The 23,698-nt window shown below is 35.6% G+C and overlaps 1 protein-coding gene across 3 annotated transcripts; it reads left to right on the forward strand.

Moving 5' to 3' along the window:
• The first annotated feature begins 3,607 nt into the window (after window positions 1-3,607).
• Window positions 3,608-22,207, forward strand: LOC123533212 (uncharacterized). Of its 3 annotated transcripts, none has more exons than XM_045314851.2 (6): window positions 3,608-3,745; window positions 11,260-11,324; window positions 12,449-12,667; window positions 17,359-17,448; window positions 18,741-18,881; window positions 22,029-22,207. In XM_045314851.2, exons 2-6 carry the CDS (start codon window positions 11,262-11,264, stop codon window positions 22,113-22,115), a joined length of 600 nt encoding a protein of 199 aa, XP_045170786.1. In that variant the 5' UTR covers window positions 3,608-3,745; window positions 11,260-11,261; the 3' UTR covers window positions 22,116-22,207. The 3 variants fall into 3 exon arrangements, with proteins under 3 accessions (XP_045170786.1, XP_045170792.1, XP_045170798.1); XM_045314857.2 differs by having other exon boundaries at window positions 3,614-3,749; XM_045314863.2 differs by lacking the exon at window positions 3,608-3,745 and adding an exon at window positions 9,702-9,826.
• The last annotated feature ends 1,491 nt before the right edge of the window (window positions 22,208-23,698 follow it).

Consider the following 23,698-nt stretch of genomic DNA (forward strand, 5'->3'; position numbering starts at 1 on the left):
GTCAACCTTTTTTTTTATCTTTTATTAGGGTTTTTAGTTATTAAAAACGGCCCCTATTACAGACGAGAGAAAATAAACAGTTTCACAACTTAATGCCATCCTTTTGAAAGCGGATATACAAAGTTCAAGTAACATTTAGATTTTGAAATCGTTTTATATGTAAGTTTATGGAAAATTAAAAATAAAACATTTAATTAAAAATACATTCAAAACAACTTCATTAACTCCAAAATGTAACAGTTCCAAGGTAAACAATGTCAACCAGTCAAAGTCGATGTAAATATCTGAGTGGCCAATGAAAACGATTCAAACCAGATAATGGTATTCTCAGTCCACTTGGAAAGTGCAGCAGTTTTACAGAAACGCCTTTCGCCTAATACAACTTCCACATTTTGTTTAACCTTTAGCCTTCTGGCGGCAAGTAATTTTGCCTTGCGTCCAGTGCAGACCAAAATTAGCCTGCACGTGGCTGATCATAGTCTGCACTGTTCGCTATTCAGTCAGTAAATTTTCAGTGAACACCCCTTCGAATAATAAATGGTATTGCCAAAATTGAATGATGGACCAGTCCAATTTAGAAATTTAGGAGGGTAAAGGTGAAAGATCCAGGAGTTATTTCAGCTCTATAGAAAATGTTTAAACTTATGTACTGAAAACATGTCCGAGGACTACTGCACAAGATCTACTGACTAAAGCGATACGTTCTTTTTATGAAATTGATAAATATAATCTGACGATATGTAATAAACACTTATTGACTGGCTTGTCGGTCAATAGTCAAAACTATTACTCCCATACTTATAGCTACGCACCTGATGCGGTCAGAGTACAACATTGAGTGAGAACGAATTAGCTTTTACGTATTATTGAAATGAATGAATAGCCACGTTTAATAACACAAGCCATCATGCGTGCATTTCATCCCTTATTACAAGCATATTTTTAAACAATTCCCAATTGTTTTAGGCGGCGTCAAGCGTAAATCCAGGTGCACGCGTTGTCTAACATAAACATGGTGGCAGATTTCCGACATTTTGTTATTTTGTTCTGTTGCCGCGACACAACCACAAACATTGCCCCGCCGAACGTCGTTATGGTGCCCCACAAACATCGCCCCGTCGAACGCCGTTATGGCGCCCCGACAAATGGCGTCGCCCCACCCAACGTCGCCCCACCATACGTCATCCCGACGGAAGTCACCCCGCCGAACGTCGCCGCACCGAACGTTGTCCCGCCGAATGTCGCCTCGCCAAACGTCGCTCTACAAAACGTCGCCCCGTCTGACTTGGGTTTTGCATGCTACTAGCTGTATAACTGAGGAAATACGAAAAGATTTCTTTACGAATGTTAAAGTAACTGCTCAAAAAGTTCTTATATGATTCCAGGCAAGTGTAACATTGACCTTCAGGCAAGGATCTGGTGTTTGCCCGCGACAATCCATAATAAAGTATTTTTCCAATCTACAACAAGATTATAATCTCGATCAATCATAGTGCTCTCAGTCTCGTATTTCATGAAAAAGTTCGTGCAATCTTGTTTTTTAAAATCGTATCACTAACGGACTCACATGGATTGAAGGTCAGGGATGGGGGTGAGGTCGTGCAGGAGAGGTTTTGATTTGATTTAAACATATTATAGTCATTTCTTTTATGACAGCATATACAACGTACATATAAAGAACATACACAAAACATTTTAGGAAAGGTAAAATGGTTGGACAACAAGTTCATCTAACATTAGTAAAGGAGAATTTATATTATTGACTGCATTGTACTCTTATGAAAAAAATGACAAAATGTATTTGAAAGAAAACGAAGCTAAGCTAAATAAACAACAGCAATGTAGGAGAAGTGGGTCAGAGTGAGCAATTTCCTCTGGTAACACATCATTAGGAACTAACAAATATACCAGAATTATTCAAAATCGATACAACCATGTCCTTCCGGAAGACGATAAACGACAATGTGCAGGGCGACGTTTGGTGGGGCGATATTTGGCGGGGCATTATTCGGCAGGGCAAAGTTTTGCGGGGCGACGTTTGATGAGGCGACATTCGGCAGGGATTGGCGATTTTCGGGGCGATGTTTGGCGGGGTAACGTTCGGCGGCGCGAGTTTGGCAGAGAGACGTTCGGCGGGGCGACATAACGACGTTTGTCGTTTTGACGGTGCGACAGAACGAAATAACGAAAAGGTACAAATTAGCCACTATACGTAAAGCACAATACAACGCACGATATTTGAAAAATGATATCGCATACACTGACGATTTAGTAAGTCAAAAATATAGCGATTAATCTTTAAATACTCGAACATGCGCATGATTCACTTCAAACATGAAATCATTGGACTCTATAATACTTTTTTTTCTGTGAAAGTCATTAATTGTAGGCTACGAATACAAATTAATATAAAACTTTTTTGGACGAAATTCTTTTGATCTACCTGATAATTAATACGCGATTGTTTTTATAAACAATTAACAGTGCATTTTGTATAAAGCACTGTTCATTTCTAACAAATTTTGAATTTAAATAGCATGACTATCAAAATTTTCGACAATACGTACAATAATTCTCAATATTTTACATTTTTGTCACACTATCTGCAAGTTGGATGGCTTATGCCCTGCATGGTATCTGTAAGCTTAATGTCCCGCCCCATTTGATCCGTTGATCATTCATAAAGAACACATAAAGATATAGCAATATTGAATAGAAGTTATTTTTGTTCAATAAAAGTCTGTCTTAAAGTAATTTCAAATAGAGGATATTGAATGAGTGTAATTATTGATCAATTTATATTGAAATTGGATACTTCGTTTGTAATTATTTCAAAGTTATTGATGTATATTAGGCATTGCCTATGAAAAATAAAGATATAAAAATGTGTTTCCTTATATCATTTCAATGGAAGATTAAGTTCAATTACAGTCTGCACGTCAGATTAATTGAAAGTCCTTAAATGGGTAAAACATTCAGCTTACAGAACAACCTTGACATTGAACCGATATGGTTGAAATTGTATGAGGTCTTTAAGAACATTTGTGCTAGACGGAGAGGTCACGAGATAATGCCTCTTTGACCTTTGGTTGACCTTCCCACAAGATGGACTGTTGCATTCTGCACGTTACGCCTATACTATTATAGGTCATATGGCGACTTTCAAGCTTTTGACGGTGGAGGGGGCTCCTCCTGGCATTCTCTCAGAATCAGGGAACACCTAGACAGAACCACTCGGACCTTCCATGGCTTCCTCACAAGACACATGAAAGAATTCTGCACCCCATGAGAGGTTTTAATCCCAAAACAATGAGGAGTAAGTGATTCGAAGTCTGCGGCCTTTTCCACTTGGCCACTGAGGTCCTTCAGACGTTTTTTTTGAAAATTGCTACATATACTTAAGTCCATACATCGGGATGTTTAACATACCGCAGTCGACTTGATAAGAAGACACAAAGAAAAACAAAACGTTCAAATTCTTAGTTAAGATCTTTAAGAGGTACATATTTGAATTCGTAATACTGCGTCATTCCTAAAGGTCTGAGTGAAGTTAAAGGCATCTGACGTCATTGCCTGAAAATATACGCAACTTTAACGTCAGTTTGACGTTGTTCACCCTAACAACAACTGACGCCAGTATTACGTCTTGAAGCGCTCCGCCCAGAGAATAGCAGCAATGTTTGAATCGCAGATAGAGCATAGATATTGAATTTAACTTGGAAAACGTTGGAAAAAAATCCAGCAAGTTTGTATGTTTGTGTGTTTTAATTCTTTCTGTCGATATTCTCTATTGCATGTAAAACACCATCTTATTTAGTTAGTAGAACGACCTACCATCAGGTCGACATGACATAAACTGATTATGTAACAGCAAATGTTGACTTATCCATTTAAACTGCTGTTGATAATGATTACAACAGGAGCGGTGTCATAAAAGTTTTTATTTTATGATTTTTTCTTCTAAATGTTGTTGGATACACACAAAGAACTAAAGATCATAATGGATCTTATTTTCAAAGTATTTGTTTTTGTTTTGTTAAGTTAAAGTCGCACCGACTCAATTCAGGTCATATGGCGACATTCCAGCTTTGATGGTGGAGGGAGACCCCAGCTGCTCCTCCGTGCATTATTACAAAATGTTATCTTTTAAAAGAAGTTTAGGCTATAGCCTTTTGAAATTGATATGGGTAGGTTATAAAAAATATGTAGCAATTTGGGGTTTTTGAATTATTTCAATTGTCACATAAGTTGCTGGGCAACCATATCATTTGTGCATACCTATTGTTTTAACTTAGAAATATTAAAAAAAATAAAGTTAAATTATATTTTTTAAACAGGTGATATTTCCAAATTATATACTTTTTTGCAATGAGAGTGATTTTAACAGAAAATCTAAATATAGCTCGGGAATATATGACAGGTGCTTCCTGGAACTAGAAATTTAAAGCAGGATGATCAGGAAGGGATAAAATTTTGAGGAAATGGTGATTTGAAAGATGAGTTTATCTTATTTATTTTTAAAATGTGCCTGTTTTTGTTAGACCGTCGGGAACACATGATGCCAGGATACTGTCATTTGTGATCGTCATGTTTCCCTCGTCTGTCGTTGCCCGTCGTGCGATGTGCGTCGTCAGCAATACTACTAACACTCACATCTCAATCATCTTCATGAAACTTGGTCAGAATGTTACCAACAATAAAAAAACTTTGGGTTAAAAACTAGGTTACTACATCAATTAATGTGAAAACAATGTTAACACTCTATAGACCACATTTTCTACTTGATCTTTATGAAACTGTTTCAGATCGATTGTCGCTACGAAATTTAGGTGAAGTTTAAAACTGGGTTCCTTGAGATAAAAAACTAGATTGGTAAGGCAAATTGACTACCTTTTCTTCTTGATCTTCAAACTGCCTCGCCAGGATGTTTGTCTGCATGAAATCTATGTCAAAAACTGGATTTCCTGATTTCAAAAACTATAGGTCACTAGGTCAAAATATAGAAAACATTATCAAAACTTTAAAGACCACATTTTCTACTTGAAAACATATAATTTTGTCGTATTGGCGGGCTTATTTGTCGTTCCGGCATGTTGGCGTTTAAGGTGTCCGCGCCAGAACGAAATGGCAGAAACCAGCCACCATAGAAACCCCATGCATAGCCTTTATAATTTTGCTAAGTTTAATTTGCTGGGTAAATTTTATACTTGTGCAATTTCATTCTATTGTTAAATACTGTTGGTATACGAACATAATGCGGGAGTATTTTCAATATATACAGGTATTTATCACTTTGTATGTGCTTTTTTACCACCAGAAAATAAAAACATATCTTTAGTAAGTCTAGGTATTTATTCTGTGCAATATGGATGTTTTTAACTGTGAAATAAGCAAGCGAAATGCTTAGGTGAAGGTCGGGACATCTTTTATTTGTGATTTGCCACGTTGAAAAGAACAACTTAGTCGATGTTTTTTTTTTGCGCGGAAAAGTTGATGTTTGTATAACTTAGAGTCACTTCCGGGAAAGGTCCCAAATTTGACTTTCACTGAAAGAAGAACCCATTGTTTTTCGTATACAAATATTCAATGATTATCAACAAAGCATCTTAGTGGCAAAAGTGATATTTTTTACGTGTGTGGTAATATGTTTATTCGTTAGGATAAAAAGATGATTCTAGATTCGGAAAGCTGAATGACATGATTTCCGAAGTGAGGGTATAAGGTCTGAGAATTAGAGTACGAAAGAATAAGTGTTTGCTTTCATCGCTCTACAAATTTATTGATTATATCGCTAAAAGTAAAGGACTTTTTCAACAGTTCTTGAAGTCTTAAAGTTTGCACTGTTTTGAATTTAGATACTTCAGACGTGTAGTTATTATATATATGTACCCTTACATGTAAAATATACTTGAAATATCTCATTTGCTCTAATTTTGAATCATAATGACTTGGCTATTGTCAAGAAAAGTTACTCTCTAGATTTTCTTTGAATGAGATTTTACACATAATCAGCGCATATTTTTTTAATTCTGAAAAACTTAAAAAAATATCAAACGAATGTCCATTTTTGTAAGTCCTGTAAATGGCGTTACATTGACAAGTACGTGTACAAAAGGATTCACTGAAAATACGCGCGCACATATACGTATTGAAATGTTAGTTTAAACAGTATTTTTATTCAAATAAGCATAACATGATACAACATTTCTACAATTATTTTTTTTTGAAATAAGGATTAGGAAAAAAGTTACAATGTAACTTATCGTGTCCTACTTCTATAGTTGAAATGTTAACATTATTATTTGGTATCATCCCATTAAAGAAGCACCTTCCGAATACGATTGAAAATCAAAGACAACGAATAGATTTCACCGTGTACGCGTGCGAAATCTCTATACAAAATGAAAAGCATCTTCTGGTATTTGTCAAACCAATTTAGTCTTAGCTTAGCCTTTTAAACTTCACGTAAATCTAAATTTTTATGATATTTATGTTTGCTAGTATATTTTGAACATGTACGCCGAAACTTGAGCAAGACTGTAGTTTTCTGAAATTTGGAATAAACAATGAAATCATGCACCTACGAGTACCCATACAAGTATGAAAACACAGACAGTCCAATAAAAGGGCAATTATGTAAGTAGATATAGTAAGCGGCAGCTAATAGAAAACTGGTTAAAATAATTGTTGTGAAAATGGTTTGTTTGCAGGTTTAAGCCAAGGAGAAAGACCTCAGTCTGTAAAGTTCGTAAAATGTATTTATAAATGTTGCCATTTGCTATATCGACAATGGGCAGGAATGAATCGAATATCTCAGATAATGGTTGTTAATGTAATAAATTGTTATTTTCTGTATACTATAATTTCTGGTCTGAAATTATGAGTTTAAGATATACCAAAGACTTGGTGGATAACATATGTTGCTTCATTTAGTCTTCTTGCAGCTTTTTTTTTCACGGAAATAGCTGATATTGACGGGGTACAGAGATGGCTGCTTTTACTTCCTTTTTGCAGAACTTGCTGATAATTCAAGCAGATTTTACATATGTCTTGTGAAATGGCATTATCGCTAATAATGTCTTCTGTTTTTACATATTTCTTGCAGAAATGCTAATCGTGCCATATGTTTTGCAGAAATAATAAAACACGTCTATATTTACATATTCGTTGAAATTCTAATATTGTGACTATTTTTACATCGGCCTTCTAGAAATAGGTTAAAATGTTTCCAAATGCAATAATCATATTTCTCTCAGAAATGCTGATATGTTCGGTATTTCTTGCAGAAATGACTTGATGCCTGTTATGTTCATATTACATGTTTAAAGAAATGGCTACACTTTATGTCGTGCAATAATGGCTAATGTTGTCTTCATATTTATGTCTCCTTCGGGGAAGTTTGCTCATGTATGTCCATCTGTCCGCCGATCCGTATGTCCGCACCCACATTATGAGTTTATTTGACAGCGAGGACAACAGACTAGAGGTTAGGGTTAGTACGTTTTGCGTTCATGCGACTTATTGGTATTTTGCTGCATTCTTATATGGCTTTTAGGCCGATTTATGAATCTTTTAGCATGAAAGAACGTTCGTGCGTCCATGCGTCCGTCCGTCGGCAAACATTTAGGTTTCAAAACAATCATCAGAGAATACAAAGGCCAACATAGTCAAGATTCATAGAATGATTGTATGTGTTCAGAGGATAAAACCTATTATTTCAGAGGCTAGTAAGCCAAAGATCAGTGTCAAAGTTGCCTCTTAGACTGAAAGTACTTGCCGATAACTAACTGGAGAAAGGTTACTTGGACATTTAATGGGGTGATTACTTTCGGTCACTATTATTGATTGGTTAATAAGTCAAGGTCAATAGGTCAATGTTACAGTGATAGCAAGATGAAAACGGTTACTGATCAGTAATTATAGAACAATTTTGGCCTATGACTATCATAGGATGATTGGCTATGGTCAGAATATGACCTCCTCTGTTTTGGGGCGTCAGTAGATCAAAGTTAAGGGTCACAGCGACATCGAGAATGAAAACAATTTCCAATTAGTAACTGAAGCATCCTTTGGTCTTAAACTGTCAAACTTTATGGGATCATTGTCTGTAGTTAGAAAACTAACTATTAGCGATGCAGTATGTCAAAGGTCTAGGTCTTAGTGACATTGAGACGCAATTATTCATTATTAGCTAGGAAATGCCTGATGACATGAACATCAAAAGTCATACCATGGTTGTTTACCATCAGTAGATGACCTGTAGGACCCCAAAATGTAAAAATGGTTACAAATGTGAAATAATTTAACATCACATGTAAAACTCTAAATGTAAAAATGAAGCTGGTCACATGTCATAAAAAACGTCACAAAAATAAAAAAAACAACACTGATTTGATCATAAATGTAAAAGATATTCCTACAAATGTAAAACCGATTTTGAAATTCGAAATTTGATGGAAAAACACAGTAGTTAAAAAAATGGGCGAATATTGTTTCAAAACAGGTCTACAAATACAACGTCTTCGTCACTGACATGAATAACGAGAATTATCTTTAAACGTGCATGCACTCACGATCGGGTATTTATAAAGCAAAACAAAATGTAGTTTTAAAGTAAAACTTTCATGGTTTTTATGTAGGACTTTTTTGAAATTGCCAAGGGATACGAAATAACCAAAAGTTGACTGGGGGACGAGTTGACTAGGGGACGAGTTGACTGTAAATCGATAAAAAAAATTCAAAGGATGTAAAGCCGAACGCGATGCTGCAGTAGTGACCGGAAAATTTGGTAGATAACGCGAAGCTTAATAACAACCTTTTTCGGCAACTTCGGCAAATCTTTGCATCATAGCATGCATGTGCAAGGGTGAAGCAAATTTTGAATAAATTGAAGAAGTTCTTTGATTTTTGGCAGACATAAAATATCACGTTTATATTTAACCATGACCATTGTTTCTTGGATTTTGTATAATTATATCTTGTTCTTTCAAAGCTACAGTTTAGCATTTAGGACGTCGCTTGTTAATTTTATTTTGTAAAAAGCCGTCAGTATAAATGTTATTTAGTTACATTATATAATATGGTGAATCTTATCTATATCCCGTGATACTTTTTATCTGAGTGGTTTGACTTTCCTGTGAATCAGTAGAAATATCGCAAAAATTAAACAAGTGTCTGTCAAGAATGAATAATGTATATTACACAAAATGGTCCCGTTTTCATTACAATTAGAAAAGAATTTTGACCTATATTGAAGTTGATGTGTTTTGTTCTATTTATGTTATTTTTTTATTATTTTTTTATCAGAAAGTTACATTGAAAGTTAAAGCCCTGCTCCGCGGCTATTCAAATTCTATTGTGTGTATGCAACCCATGATTACAATAGGTAACAGTTAAGAGCCACGTGCCACACTTCAGCACGCAAAACCACAGGTATTTTATATATAATTTTATATAAAATAGACTCTATTTTGACAGGCGTCAATGTTCAAAGTCAGGATTTTCGTGCTTTTTCTGTGACAATTTATGGTTAAGAGGTAGGACTGGAGCAGGTCTTTAAGATTGAAATATGTCTTAGACTTGTTTACTATCATTATGCGTTGCCGTCTTTAAATGAAGTTATTTTAATCACTACCATTTTTGTAAGGTCATGGTCATTTTGACGTCGTTTGATGTAGATACGCGTAGAGTTGACGTCATTTTGACGTCGTTCTCACTAGTAACAATTGATGTCAGCACCTTATCTTGAAAAGCGACATAGAGAGGATTTCAGCAATGGATAGATAATTATTCAAACTTGGTAAAATTTTGGAACTGTATCCAGCAGGTGTGTTTATTTTCTTTGTTTTAGAAAATATTTATGAATCTATTTCAAAAAGTTTAGATCGTGTGAATTTTTGTTACCCTTGGAGAAGTCTGGTTATGGACGGATTTTCTGTGCATGTTGTACATAGGGACTTTACACATTTTCCACAAATGAAAACTAACAAAACCCGTCGTTGTAAAAGTCAAATCCGATGACCTTCAATTAGCTCATGCACATATGTTTATAGAAATAAACTGATAATGCAATACCGACAGTTTATTTGTTCATTTATTGTAAAACTAGCGAAAAACTTCACCTCGACCCTGTCAGTTTTAAAAAGGGTGATATAAATTCAAAATCTCATTTAAAATTCAGCACAATTTTCACAATACGTAAATTCGACATGGAGTATAGCGAAAATCCAGGTTCCAGTAGTGAAATAGAGGATAGTATGTTATTTGCCTTCTTTTCGGTAGATTCAGAAATATTTTTACTTTTTAAAATATTTTTTCTGCGTTACTTTCCTATTATCTATTAACATAATTTACATACACCACGAGTGTTTGCTTTTTATCTACCAAGGTATGATTTATAAAAATTTACATATGGTAGCAAAACAGATCAAAGACAGATTTTACAAGGTGCATGTAAATATAAAGACATTTTTTCAAAGCACAGAGCTTTTAAAAGCCATCGATCAGTATTATTTTCGTTCATTTACAATTTAATTTTTTTTATCTTTTCCAAAAATATTAAAAACCAGGAATTTGAGGTGATGGAATTATGGTTAAGTTTCTCTTTTACATTCAGTTGTAACTAATTACTTTAGTTATTCGTTTATTGTTTATTTCAAGATTTCAAGACTTTCCTACAGATGTTTTTTAAACATTTTTAAGCAAGAAATTTTGAAATCACAGGACTTTTTTAAAAATAAGATATAGCTTATAGACATTTTTTTCTGCGATTAGTTTATAAGAATGTTTCACTGGTTGAAGGTGCCGATGGAAATATTTTACCCGAGGGTAACTGTTTAGACGGTAACGAGCCTTTGCCGAGTAACGGCAAAACAGTTACCCGAGAGCCTGATATTTCCACCCGCACCTTCAACTAGTGAGGGATTCTTTTCCTTGTAGGACATGGCTGAACAGCTCGAAACTGTTTCATCTTTCGTGCAGAAATGACTGGTTTTACTTACTATAGTTTACATTTTCTTTACAGAAATGGCTGATGTCAAATACGGTTGAAATCATTCATGCAGAAAACAGTGATAAGACACACATTTTTATATTTTCATTGTAGAAATGGCGGTTAGTGTCATCTTTGTCTACAATTTCTGACAAAATGGCTAACATGCTTGCTATTTTCTTCCATGAGTCTGCTGTTATTTCAGCTGCTTTTTAGGCTTGTCGAAGAAATGGACGATGGTGAAATGTAGTTTTATATTTGTCTTGCAGAAATGGCTGATACTCGAAAACAGTCTCTGTTAGAGGAGCTAAAGTTTCTACCAGAAGCAGACCCGGTAAGGCTTTAAACTTTTTTTATAACTCTATCCCTGGTAGGGACATAAACAGTTTCCCTGGGAAAATGGTCCTATAACAGACGCTTTAATGATATTAACTGTTTCTGAAATCGAAAGAGAAAATTATAAGTTTCCGTAAACAGACCAAACAGTTCCCTAATTCAGATTCCATAATCTGTAATCAGATCCGTTACAAACATTAAATAAAATACTTCTGTGAAAGTCCTTTGAGGTTTGAAAACATCGGAAATCAGACCCAGCCAGAAGATGACATACCCGTTAAAGACATGAATTGTTTGTGCAAACATACCCGAAATGTTTGTGTGTAAACAGACCAGGTTTCCCAGACCGGATAAGAAAATAAAATATTTCTGCAAACCGACCCATTAGGGACATAAAATATTAGTATAAACATTCGAAAAATAATTTCTAAATCATTTACGACGTACTAAGACGTACTTTGTAAGTCCATTGTGTCCAACTCCGCCCACACTTAATAGCCTGATTTGCTTCAAACTTTCACAGATGAACAACCTTGATGTGCATATGACCATAAATGAAGGAACTTTCGTTGTGACTATTTTTACCGCAGTTATGGCCATTTGATAGTTTTGCTTTAAAGAATGAAGAGAAAAATCTTGTGTGCCCAACTCCTCAAACACTATTAAAAGGATATGCTTGAACGTTTCACAGATGAAGGACCTTGATGTGAAGATGACCATAAATTATGGTCTTTTTACTGTGGCTACTGTTTTTCCTAGATTTATGGCTGTTCTTAATTTCACAAAATAGGCCATAGTAAAGAAATTTGGTGTGTTCAACTTCTCATACACTTTTTTAAAGAAATGGATTCAAAGTTGCTCAGATGCACAACCTTTCTGAATACAATTTACTTCAAACATTTAGTCGAACATTCTTCATGTGAAGATGGTCGGTACTAAAAGCTTTACTATATAGAGGATGTTGCAATATATGGGGACATCCTTGTCCAATGGAAACAATTTTAGTCATACCAAATTCTTTTATTTTTTTTCAAATTTCCCAACCCTGTAAGGTTGAGGACGAAAAAATGTCAGGAAGCTTATCTTGTTTATAAACAGATCCGTAAATCATGTCATTTTCAGTCAAAATCGTCGGCATCGGGAAAAAAGAAACTGAAAAAGCGCAGGGACAGCAAAATTATACAAAAGAAGAAGGTAGATACAAAAGAACAAGAAGATAACCCCGCTATATCTGTGGGTGAAGATTTTGAATATAAATGGCCGACATGCGCTTGTGGCATGAACCATCCCCCGATTCCGTCTTTCTCTCCGCCTGATGGTATCAGATGCTCGTACTACTGGGTATGTAATTTTCGAGGTGTCGCCTAGGGTCTTTTGATATTTTACGGTCTAAAGTTACCGGCATTGACTTCAGAAAATACCGCCATCAAATCGTTTCTTTTATGATGAACTCGAAACTGCTGCAGATTCTATCAGCTATGTTATGAGTACGCTATGCATTACAAATCATTACGTCTGTGGCAGTATCAAATGTTAAAAAATTCAGTGTCAAAAGACACTGTCACAGCATACCAATGTCAAGAAATGTTTAGGCTTTCCAAGAAGTGTTTTTTTGTTTTTTTTTGCCAAATAGATATGTTCCTGCGTCAAAATGTATGTCATCTTGTCTGTGAATAATGTGAAATTGTCTATGGAATGTGTTATATAATGTGAAATGTTTATTGTATCTTATCAAAGTACGACGTGCACTTGCCATTTATATAAACTAACTGATTGGCTTGTCGGTCAGTAGTCAGAACTATTGCCTGAGGTCCGAAGCTTCTCTAAGCTCTGTAGCAATATGTATTCAATGTAACTACAAGGAAATTCATTGATGCAAGCATCAAAGACGCCGCCAAGTGTTGTGTCTGAAGTACATTTATTGCAATATGAGAAATCACCTAATCATTACTTTATTAGTCTGACTGGCTACAAGTTATCAACATTAGCACATAAAACAATATAATGTTATAAACTGTTTAAAACATGAAGAATAAACATGATAGAAAAGTTTTACCATGCAATACAAATCCTCTACCTGCAATGATATTAACATTGCGAGTAGGTGGTCCCTTTACATACAAAATTAAAGTAATTATTTCACTAACTAAGGTTACCTCCTGTGAAAAGTTCTTATATGCAGGAGCGTGTGTATGAAGTTTCACAGAAATGCAGTTTGTTGCGAAATGAGGAAATGTTGAAATTATTTCAAAGTTGTGGTTCACAGAAACCATTATTTTTATTATCATGTAGTGTAATGAGTGTTTTCTATTTACTGATGAAGTTTTATGGACCTTAGTCACCTACATTATAGATTTCAGAATGCAGATTATACACAGCAATTTACTGTTTCCGTTGCCAAAAAAACCCAAAAATTTTGTCCAAGAAAAGAATGATATAACATAAATAATCTCTATATTGCCCCTATTCACAAAGCATGAATCTTTCTTATATACTTTTGAATATCATAGAATTCATTTTTTTTCGGACGAACGATAAACTTGAAGTCCTCGTTGAACTGTAAGGTTACTAGGAGTATGTCAGTGTCTAGTTCAAATCTAATATTACAAGAAATTTAGCAAGCATAATAACCCACTGCCAAAGTGTAGAAAATATTTCAATGAAAATGTTTTTTTTCTGTTGTTTTTTTTTGTCAGGAATGGACAAATACAAAAACTATCTATTAAATTAAAAACAAAAAAGAAAAAAAACAAGCAAGTAACAAAATATAATAAAACCAGAGCAACTGACTAGTCATATAAGATCAATGAACATAGAAATTCAACAAGGAATTCTATTTTAAAGTCACTGATGCTTTGATAAGTTATGGTCCCATGGCTTTTGATATTTCGATTTAACCACATTTAAAGAAGTATTAACTTGTCACTGACAAATTCAGCCAAATGCTCTTTAGCCTATTGCACACCTTAGTTGACAGTGTATATCTGTAAACAATGAGTAGATCTATATGACACATAAGCAAAAAAAAAAAAAAAAAAAAAAAATAGAAAGAAAAAAAAAAACAGACAAAAAAACAAATAGAAATAGGAATTTGCAAAAGTGTGCGCATTCTGAAATTACATCTACACTGTACCTATCAACAAAGAAAATAAGACAAAAAGGTTAAAAATAAGTTAACAGCGGCACTTCCTTCGTTCATTTCAACATATCTATGCTTATTGATTCCTTTATTTACTTTGTAAATACGTTTTTTTCCAAGGAATTTTTATGCAGGCAAATTGTAATTTTCCATAAATTTTTTTTTAATATTCTCTTCGAAGTTGTAAAATACACGAACGCTCCCTTGTCCAGGCGATTCACGCGTTACAGTATGGTATATATGCGGTCTGTTCTATTTATAGAAAATGAGATAGGTAAGTAGGTCATGCTAAGACTAGAAATAGAAAACTTGACTTACAGAGTAACCTCCCTTATCAATAAATCGGATCAACATTTTTGACGAAATTGTAAATAAAAAAAATATGTTCTGTTCTACAAATAAGGAGAGGAAAGACAGATAGCTTTGTTTTAAATCACATAATAAGTTGCATTACATACATTTTTTATGTTTTCTTTTTGCCATTTTTTGTTTATTCACTAAAATGTATTGTGCAATATCGTTGATCCTTTTACAAACTATTCACTGTGTTCAGTTTATCACTCCGAAACTATTCATTACCATCTTTACAGGGTCCGAAATAAAAGTGTACCCATATACCGACACCGACTTCAGGCGCGTCAGAATTTAAAAGTGAGCTAGTGAGTCCACATAAATAGAGCAAATGCAGTTTACTTCTTTACTGGGCATTTCTTCGCACATACATGACTTTACCAAGCTTGTATGTATGCGACTATATACCCTTTGTAAGTTATAAAGTCGTGTCTAAGTTTCACTTATTTCTCATTTTGTATATTAAAATATGGACTAGGGTATGTATTTGATATATCATCACCGAAAGGAGACAATTGAAATTTACGAAGGAGCTAGTGAAAAATCAGAATTGTCTCTTACGGAATGTATTTTCTTATCTCAACTGCAAACAAACATTTTCTTTTGTTTTTGCTAAATTGAGGAATCAATTTCTGTTTATATTGCATAAGTTGACAAATAAATCCAATATTCAGACGCACAACGTTTTAATGAGAAGATTGACTGACAGAGAACGAACAAAGGACTATATCAAGCTTTGGTACTTAGGCTCAGGATAAAAGTTATTATTCTACAATTAGAAAAAAGTTGAAAGTTTCATTCGAATCTATCTTAACAGATCATCTGTGCTTACATAACAAGTAACAGACATGCTGAAAAGTTAAATTCTGTACTTTAATGGACAGTTCTTAGCAATTGCGGATAGTTTCCTACTCGGCCTATCAGAACACTTAAACGGAATCAATTATCAGGCTGATCAAGACAGAGCGGGTAAGGCTTTTTGATCGTACCTGGCCAGCACTCTACTGTAGTGGAATTCCGTTCGGAAAATCAATTTATGCTTTCCCTTCCGAACGAGAACTGTTACTAAAATACGAACTTTTTCTCTGGATCACAATCTTTTAACTGCTCCTTGAAATGGCCCAATGCAAAAGATAAAATAAACGTTAAATATTGCATGTTAACCAGACATTATCTAAATTCTATCATATTTCAAGCTTCCGGACTGGAAGCGTGACCTGTCGGAAATAATAATTTCATACTGAATTGCATTAATATTGTCATCAACAAATACGCCGTATTATCAAATTGTGAAAGATAGGAATTAAAATTGAGAATGTTATATGACACACATACAAGACGAAAATAGATGCACCGGAATTTCTGGAAGGAAAGACCATACAATCTTACAATTCCAGTTATAGCACAATTAGTCCAATATATAGTACACTTTGTTCTGCCTTTGCGACATGTGATCTGTCAGCACTGTCGCCATTTAGCCCAGTACTTTGGTAAGTACCCTTTAACATTAGTGACTTGTCAACTGAAAATGGACAAGTTCCATTATCAGACTATTAGAAAAGCGGTTAAGTAATTTAATACAGAACACATGATATTGAAATCCACAAAATTTAATCAAATCTGGTAAAACTTAATCAAATTAGTTTTTATATAGAAAGTTAAACCATCACTTACATCTTGGTTTTTTTTTAAGTAGCGATCTGCTTTTATTGGGAAAGTAAGTCTTGAAATCAGTATGCTGAAATGTCGAAACACACCGTATAGAGTGGATTTATATGAATAAAGAACAGCTGGATTTAGTGGTGTTCAGCCTAAAAGTGTATCCCATATACTCGACACCGCCTTCAGGGCGGCGTAGAATTATAAAGAGTGATGCTTAGTGATGCACACTGGGAAATAGAGCAAATGGCAGTTTACTGTAGTGTTACTGGAGCAATCTTTCACATAACATGACTTTACCAAGTTGTATATGTTGCGACTATATACACCTTTTGTAAGTTTCATAAAGTCGATGTCTAAAGTTTCAAACTTTCAATTCTCTCAGTTTGTATATTAAAATTATGAGACATAGAGGATATTTGTTTGTTTGCATATATCATCACCGATAAGGCAGACAATTGAATATTTTTACGAAGGCGGAGCCTGAGTGAAAATATCAGAATTGTCTCCCTTATCGGTGATGGTATATTTCGATATCTCACTGCAAACAAACATATTTTCTTTTTATTTTATGCTAATTTGTGAAGAACAATTTTTCTGTTTATTACTTGCATAAATGTTCAAATAAATCCAATATTTCATGACGGCACAAAGTTGTTAATGAAAGATGGACGGACAGACGACGACGGACAAAGGACAATCATATCAAGCTTTGAGTACTTTTAGCTCAGGTGAGGTAAAAGTTTTATTTCACAATTATGAAAAAGTTCAAAGTTTACATTCGAACATATTAAACAGATCAGTCTGTGCTTTAACATAACAATATACATGTACATCTGAAAATTTAATACATGTACTTTAAAATGGATCATGTCTTCTTCAGCAAATTGCGGATAGGTTTCCATACATCGGCCTATACAGAACACTTACAACGGAAATCAAATTCATCCAGGCTGATCAAGACCAGAGCGGGGTAAGGCTTTTGTATATCGATACCAGTGGGCCAGCACCATCTATCTGTAGTGGAAATTTCCCGTTCGGAAAATCAATTTATGTCTTCCCCACTTTCCGAACGGAGAACTTGTTACTAAATATAGCAACTTGTTTTCCGTCTGGGATGCACAGTCATCTTTTAACCTGCTTCCTTGAAAAGGCCCAATGCAAAAGAATAAAAATAGCAACGTTAAATGAAATATGTCATGTTAAACTCAGACAATTTATCTAAAATTCTATCATACTTTCAAAGCTTCCCGAACTGAAAACGCGCCGTCCTAGTCGGGAAACTCAAATAACTATATTCATACTGAATTGCATTTATAATTGTCAGTCAACTAAATTATCCCCGTATTATGCAAATCTGATAAAGCAGTAAGATATTTAAAAGTCATATGTTTATATGACACATGCATACAGAGACGGTAAAAGATGCACCGGAACTTTCTGGAAGGAAAGACATAGTACATTCTTACAATTCCAGTTAATTAGCCCTTATCATGCTGGACACGTTTGGTTCTGCCTTTGCGACCAGTGTAGATCATGATCTGCACTGTTCGCCATTTAGTCAGTATCTTTTTGGTAAGTACCCTTTTAACAGTTAATGGTACTGTCCAAACTGAAAGATGGACAAGTTCATTATAGACGTTTAGCAAGGTAAGGGTTAAAGTGTAAATTAAATACAGAGACATCACATGATATTGATATTTCCTACAAAATTTAATCAAAATCTGGTAAAACTTAAATCAAATTATGTTTTTATCATAGTAAGAGTAAGTAAGCCATGCATACTTACGAATCGGGTCTTTTGAATGAAATCTGTTTTACTTGGAACAAACAAGTGAATGACTTCCCAAGTAGAACGTGTCCCCTACTGTCTACTGCACCATCGCTATCCAGCAGTCGGCAACTCACAAAATGTGACACAGATAGGATATGTAACGATACGCATGCGCAACTGGCCGCTCAGAAACGACCAATCTGACGCTGAAGATTTTCTTCAAATGTAGTTTTGTAGCCTCTAACCCTTACCCTGCTAAATTTCTATAACGAACTTGTCCATCTTTCAATTTGGACATTACCATTAACTGTTAAAAGGGGTGTTTACCAAAAAGATACTGAACTAAACAGTACAGGTCATGATCAGACTGCATGGTCAACATTGGTCGCAAAGGCAGAATCAATCGTGTCCAGCATGATAAGGTTTAACCTTTGAATCTGATATTGTTTGACCACCAATACCACGTGCCATCATACTACATGATTTTTCAGTTAATAGAGCAACCAGAGCTGAAAACTTTACTGCGAGACGTATTTGGTACGGAGATAATATCCGACAAAATGCTGGAAAGAACTTTCAAGGAGGTAGATTTGGACAAAAGTGGTACAATAGACTTCTTTGAAGTTCTTACGGTAAGGCAAATGTTATCAATTTAGATATAAAAGAAAGTGATTTTTATGCTGACCTTATTTAGTTTAAACAATATTTTATTATTTTTTTAAGCAACATACACATAACATGTACAACAAATTTTTACATGTCAAATACATGGATTGGAAAACAAGCTGATAGCTTATGTAAATTCCTTTCCAATAAACATATTTACAACAATAAATGTACAAGGTTACGATCTGTATGACATTTATAAACATTGTAACGAGGTAATTCAATTTATACTTGATTAATGTTTCAAGAGTTGGAAAGTTGTTTGGGATAGAGCGTCTTGAGAAATGACCTAAGTAGACTCTTTAAAACATGTGTATATGTCACGTTACTACAATCAAATAAAAATTTAATGTGAGAAATGAGTTAGAACGATAAAATCGATAGAAAAGAAAATAAGAGAAAGGAGGGGCTCACACAGCTCTTGACATCAGTCCAAAATACAAATACATTAACCGAATCGTTTAGAAGAAGATATAAAGCTTTGCACTTTTAGAAACACCTGACTGTTTTGTTCGAACGTGAGGTGCTCATCTCCATAAAGGAGATTGCTAACTGTTTTAGCACATGGGAGATTGCCAAGGTTTTCTTGTCTATGCATGGTGTAAAGGGGACATTGAAGCAAGAAATGGGAAACAGTCTCAGGGGCTCCGCATCTGCAGAGAGCGGTATCGGTAATATTTTTCCTGTGAAGGTCAAAATTTAAAGAGCTGCAACCGAGGCGTAGACGAGTATGTAATATCTGGTTTTTACATGTTCCAACGTTAAAAAGGACGGGAGACTTTGTTTGTTGTTTCGTGATTTTGGTTTTGAAGGTGTGAAGAGTGTTACAATTTCGAACATCAGACGGGAGAGAATTCCAGTCACGAATAGTTGCTGGCAGAAAGGAAGAGTTATAAAGTTGCGTTCTAGATGGTATCGTAGGTATGTTATCGGAATTCCTTAAAGGATATCGATTTTGGTTGTTTTCAGGAATCAAACTACTGAGATAATGAGGAGAAAGACCGTTTCTCATTTTGTAGAATAGAACGAGCCTGTTTTTCTTACGCCTTATTGGAAGGGTCTCCCACCGAAGCTCAGACAGCATAGTTTGAATATTGCATAGTTTGGTCGCACCAGTAACGATCCTCGCAGCCTCGTTTTGAACGGCATCTATATCATTTTTTAATTCTACAGAACAATTGTCCCATATAACATCTCCGTACTCAAGAAGAGGCCTAACGAATGAAAAGTACATTCTTTCCAGACTGGAACGTGACAAGATAAATTTCAGTGATCGCATTATGCCTAACCTCTGCCAGGCTTTATTTACAGACGAAGATATATGCTCCTTCCACTTAGCGTCCTCGGAAAATGAAATACCAAGATGTTTGTGAGTTTTAAGAGAAGAAATAGGGACGTCATCCATGATTAGACGAGGGTGGTTTGCACGATCTCTCTTCCTAGAGAATAGAACAGTTTCAGTTTTTTGGGGGTTAAAATTCACAAGCCATGTTCTTGACCAATTTGTTACTTTACGAAGATCAGAATTAAGGACAATAGCGGATGCATCCGGGGAATCAACAGTTATGTAAAGTGTAGTATCATCGGCAAACAGCCGGATATTGGCCTGGAGATCATTTACAATATCGTTAATATAGATTAGAAACAAAAGAGGTCCAAGAATTGAACCCTGAGGAACGCCAGCGGAAATGTTACGCCAGGACGAAGAAGTATTTGAAATAACAACTCGTTGCCGACGGCCCGAAAGGTATGACGAGAACCACTCTAGGAGCTTTCCCTGGATTCCAAAAAGAAGAAAGTTTGTGAAGAAGACCCCGATGCCAGACTCTATCGAAGGCTTTTGATATGTCACAAAACACCGCGCGCACTTCCTTGCCCTCGTCCAGTGCTTGACATATTTCATTGTAAAGGAAGGTCAGCTGGTTAACATGAACATGTGTGTGAGCAAAACAGTATAGAAAATTCGTGTTGGGAGATGATAGAGTGTGTGAGCACCGTAGAGAAAAAAAAAAGCAATGAGCTTATTTGAATGAGGAAGTCGCAAGGCCCCAAAACATTGAGTTGTCATTACAAATCCTGACTAGATCTACTTTTGATATATGTTATCTTCTCGCTTGTTAAAGTAAAGGATTTCGAAGTCACTTTTAAAAATTCCGCCACACACGGCATTTTGAGTCTGCAGCTGTAAGATATAGAACGGAGCAGTCTCATGGAACCGTAATGACAATCGGTATTTTCCGTATGAGATTTCGGCATGCTCCGCTTGTTATGAAAATACTTTTCACTTATGTCCGAAGGATGCCGAAATGACGTACGGGTTATACGTCATCGCACGGTAACTGCCGATTGTCATTACAAACCATCTGAAGAAGGGGAGCGGTGGTCTAGGTTAAAGGTGCCGGCCACTTAATCTGTGGGTCGTGGGTTCAAGCCCCACTGGGATAACGACCACGCTTTCTCATATGACACCAATACTGGTTTTTTTTTCGGGAAGCCGACTCGAGAGTGGTTCAAATAACCTTCATGTTGAAAATCGAACTTCAATAAATTAGTTAAGCTTAACTTACTGAAAAAAAACTACCTCTTGAAAGAAACACTTTGAAGACTGGCCATTAAATTGAGCCTGTCTTTTATGTCCATGTCGTGTTTTCTACGTTGTTCCGTTAGGGCTGTCGTTGTTCCGACTCCTCCACTATTTCGATGAGAAGACGTTATTTATATTATTAACACCGGGTTAAATGTTAATGTTATATATATATCTTTTATTGTGATGTTTTTCCAACAGGTCTTGTAAAGCAATATGTTCAATTAAGGCATTTAATTTCAACATATTTATTCGTCTGAATAAACCATATGAGCCGCGCCATGAGAAAATCAACATAGTGGGTTTGCGACCAGCATGGATCCAGACCAGCCTGCGCATCGCGCAGTCTGGTCAGGATCCATGCTGTTCGCTTTCAAAGCCTATTGCAATTAGAGAAACTGTTAGCGAACAGCATGGATCCTGACCAGACTGCGCGGATGCGCAGGCTGGTCTGGATCCATGCTGGTCGCAAAGCCACTATGTTGGTTTTCCCATGGCACGGCTCATATGTTTCTTTTTTTAATTTCAGATTTTATTCAGATTAGTTCAGAGGACTCCAACCAATCTACCACAAACCGTGCAGAAAGAATATTCCAAAGTTTGCTCGATACAGTGATAAAATTCAACAAGCAATATTTACGTTTTTGAACTGCTTAATTTATTTTTACAACATCTAAACTACAAATAAACTAACTTTTTCCAAAATTACACGAGTTTGAATAGTTTATCTTTAAGAAGTGCTTGCCACAGCTTTAAGGTATTGCAAAATTCTTTATTTTTCTATTCGAGTCGCTCCATTTTAAGGGCGGGTGCAGGAGTATGGCTTAGAGGGCTTCGCGGAGTCTCTAAGAGGTCCTGAAAGGCTTTTTAGCAAGTATACCACATATGGTGCAATCTGAAGTATATTTGATATAGTTTGAACACAAGTATAGTCAAACCTGCTTAAGAGACCACCTGTATTAAGCAAAAACCTGTGTTATAAGACCATTAGTTTTAGGTCCCTCTGTAGTGCATTACATATATGATGAACCTGTATTAAAAGACCACCTGTCTTATGAGACCAATTATTTGCTCTCCCTTCAATGGTCTCTTTAAACAGGTTTCACTGTATTATACTCAATGTCATCTAATCTTTAAAAAGTCATTTGACCAAGTTGATAGCTTTTCATTTTGACTGTTTCCCTTTCAAACCAATACAGCAATTATAATTGTTACTGATATAAAGTTTTTCGAACCAAGCGAGCCACAATGTTTGCTAAAATGTCTGTTGTCTCAGTTTTAGACTGCCAAAATTGTATACTCGCTGGATTTTAGGGATTGGGAGCGCACACCGGCTTCACCCCTTTTTGATTCGCCCTTATATTTGGAGGATGAAGTATATTCTACTTACTATAGGTATCTCTACATAATTTCAGCAGCAATTCCAGAAATGAAACTTGGTCTATCCAGCTGCCATCATGTAGCCAAGAACTTGCCTAAGACTGCTATTACCCCACAAAGTGTACTTATATATGTTTGTTTTTTGTTTTGTTTTGTTTTGTTTTGTTTTTTGGTGTGTGTGTGTGTTGGGGGGGGGGGGGGGGGGGGTGTTAATAACGACACAATTTTAAGTAATAAGGCGACTTTCCAGCTTTGATGATAGAGGAAGACCCCAGGTGCCCCTCTGTGAATTATTTCATTACGGATGGGCACCTGGGTAGAACCACCGACCTTCCCTCACATGAAGAATTCATCGCCCCGAATTCGGCTCGGACCCATATTGGTGAGGGGCAAGTAATTTGAAGTCAGCGGCCTTAATCACTCGGCCACGGAGGCCCCCACTTACGTGTTTTGGTCGCAACAAAATGCGATAAAATGTACTTACGACTTTTACACGGAACAACGAAAGAAGTGAATTTCGATTAACTCCAACCAGTTAATGAATTTCTTAGATTATATCTTATTATTACACCTTTTTCTTTTTAACACATTGGTATGTGTTTTGCACACCTGGGCAGTTGATGTGTACTTGTTGTTGTTGGAGTCATTGGCTGTCATCTAACTATAAAAGTCGTAGTGTTTACCTTGGTATACAAAATCATGATGACAAAAATAAGCATGACGATGATGATAATATTGAGGAGGAGGAGAAGGAGGAGGAGGATATCTGTTGCGAGGAGAGGGGTGCTGCTTTGTTCGTTCGTCAGTCTAACTGTTTAT

The sequence above is a fragment of the Mercenaria mercenaria genome, chromosome 1, assembly GCF_021730395.1.
Source record: "Mercenaria mercenaria strain notata chromosome 1, MADL_Memer_1, whole genome shotgun sequence".
Taxonomy (NCBI): domain Eukaryota; kingdom Metazoa; phylum Mollusca; class Bivalvia; order Venerida; family Veneridae; genus Mercenaria; species Mercenaria mercenaria.

Bases quoted from the DNA above. Each gene is read 5' to 3' on its own strand.
- LOC123533212 (XM_045314851.2), top strand. From the start codon at position 11,262: ATGGCTGATACTCGAAAACAGTCTCTGTTAGAGGAGCTAAAGTTTCTA. The intron at 12,668-17,358 runs GTATGTAATTTT...TGTCTTCTTCAG, and splicing joins TCAGATGCTCGTACTACTGG to CAAATTGCGGATAGGTTTCC. The intron at 17,449-18,740 runs GTAAGGCTTTTG...ATGATTTTTCAG, and splicing joins CTGATCAAGACCAGAGCGGG to TTAATAGAGCAACCAGAGCT.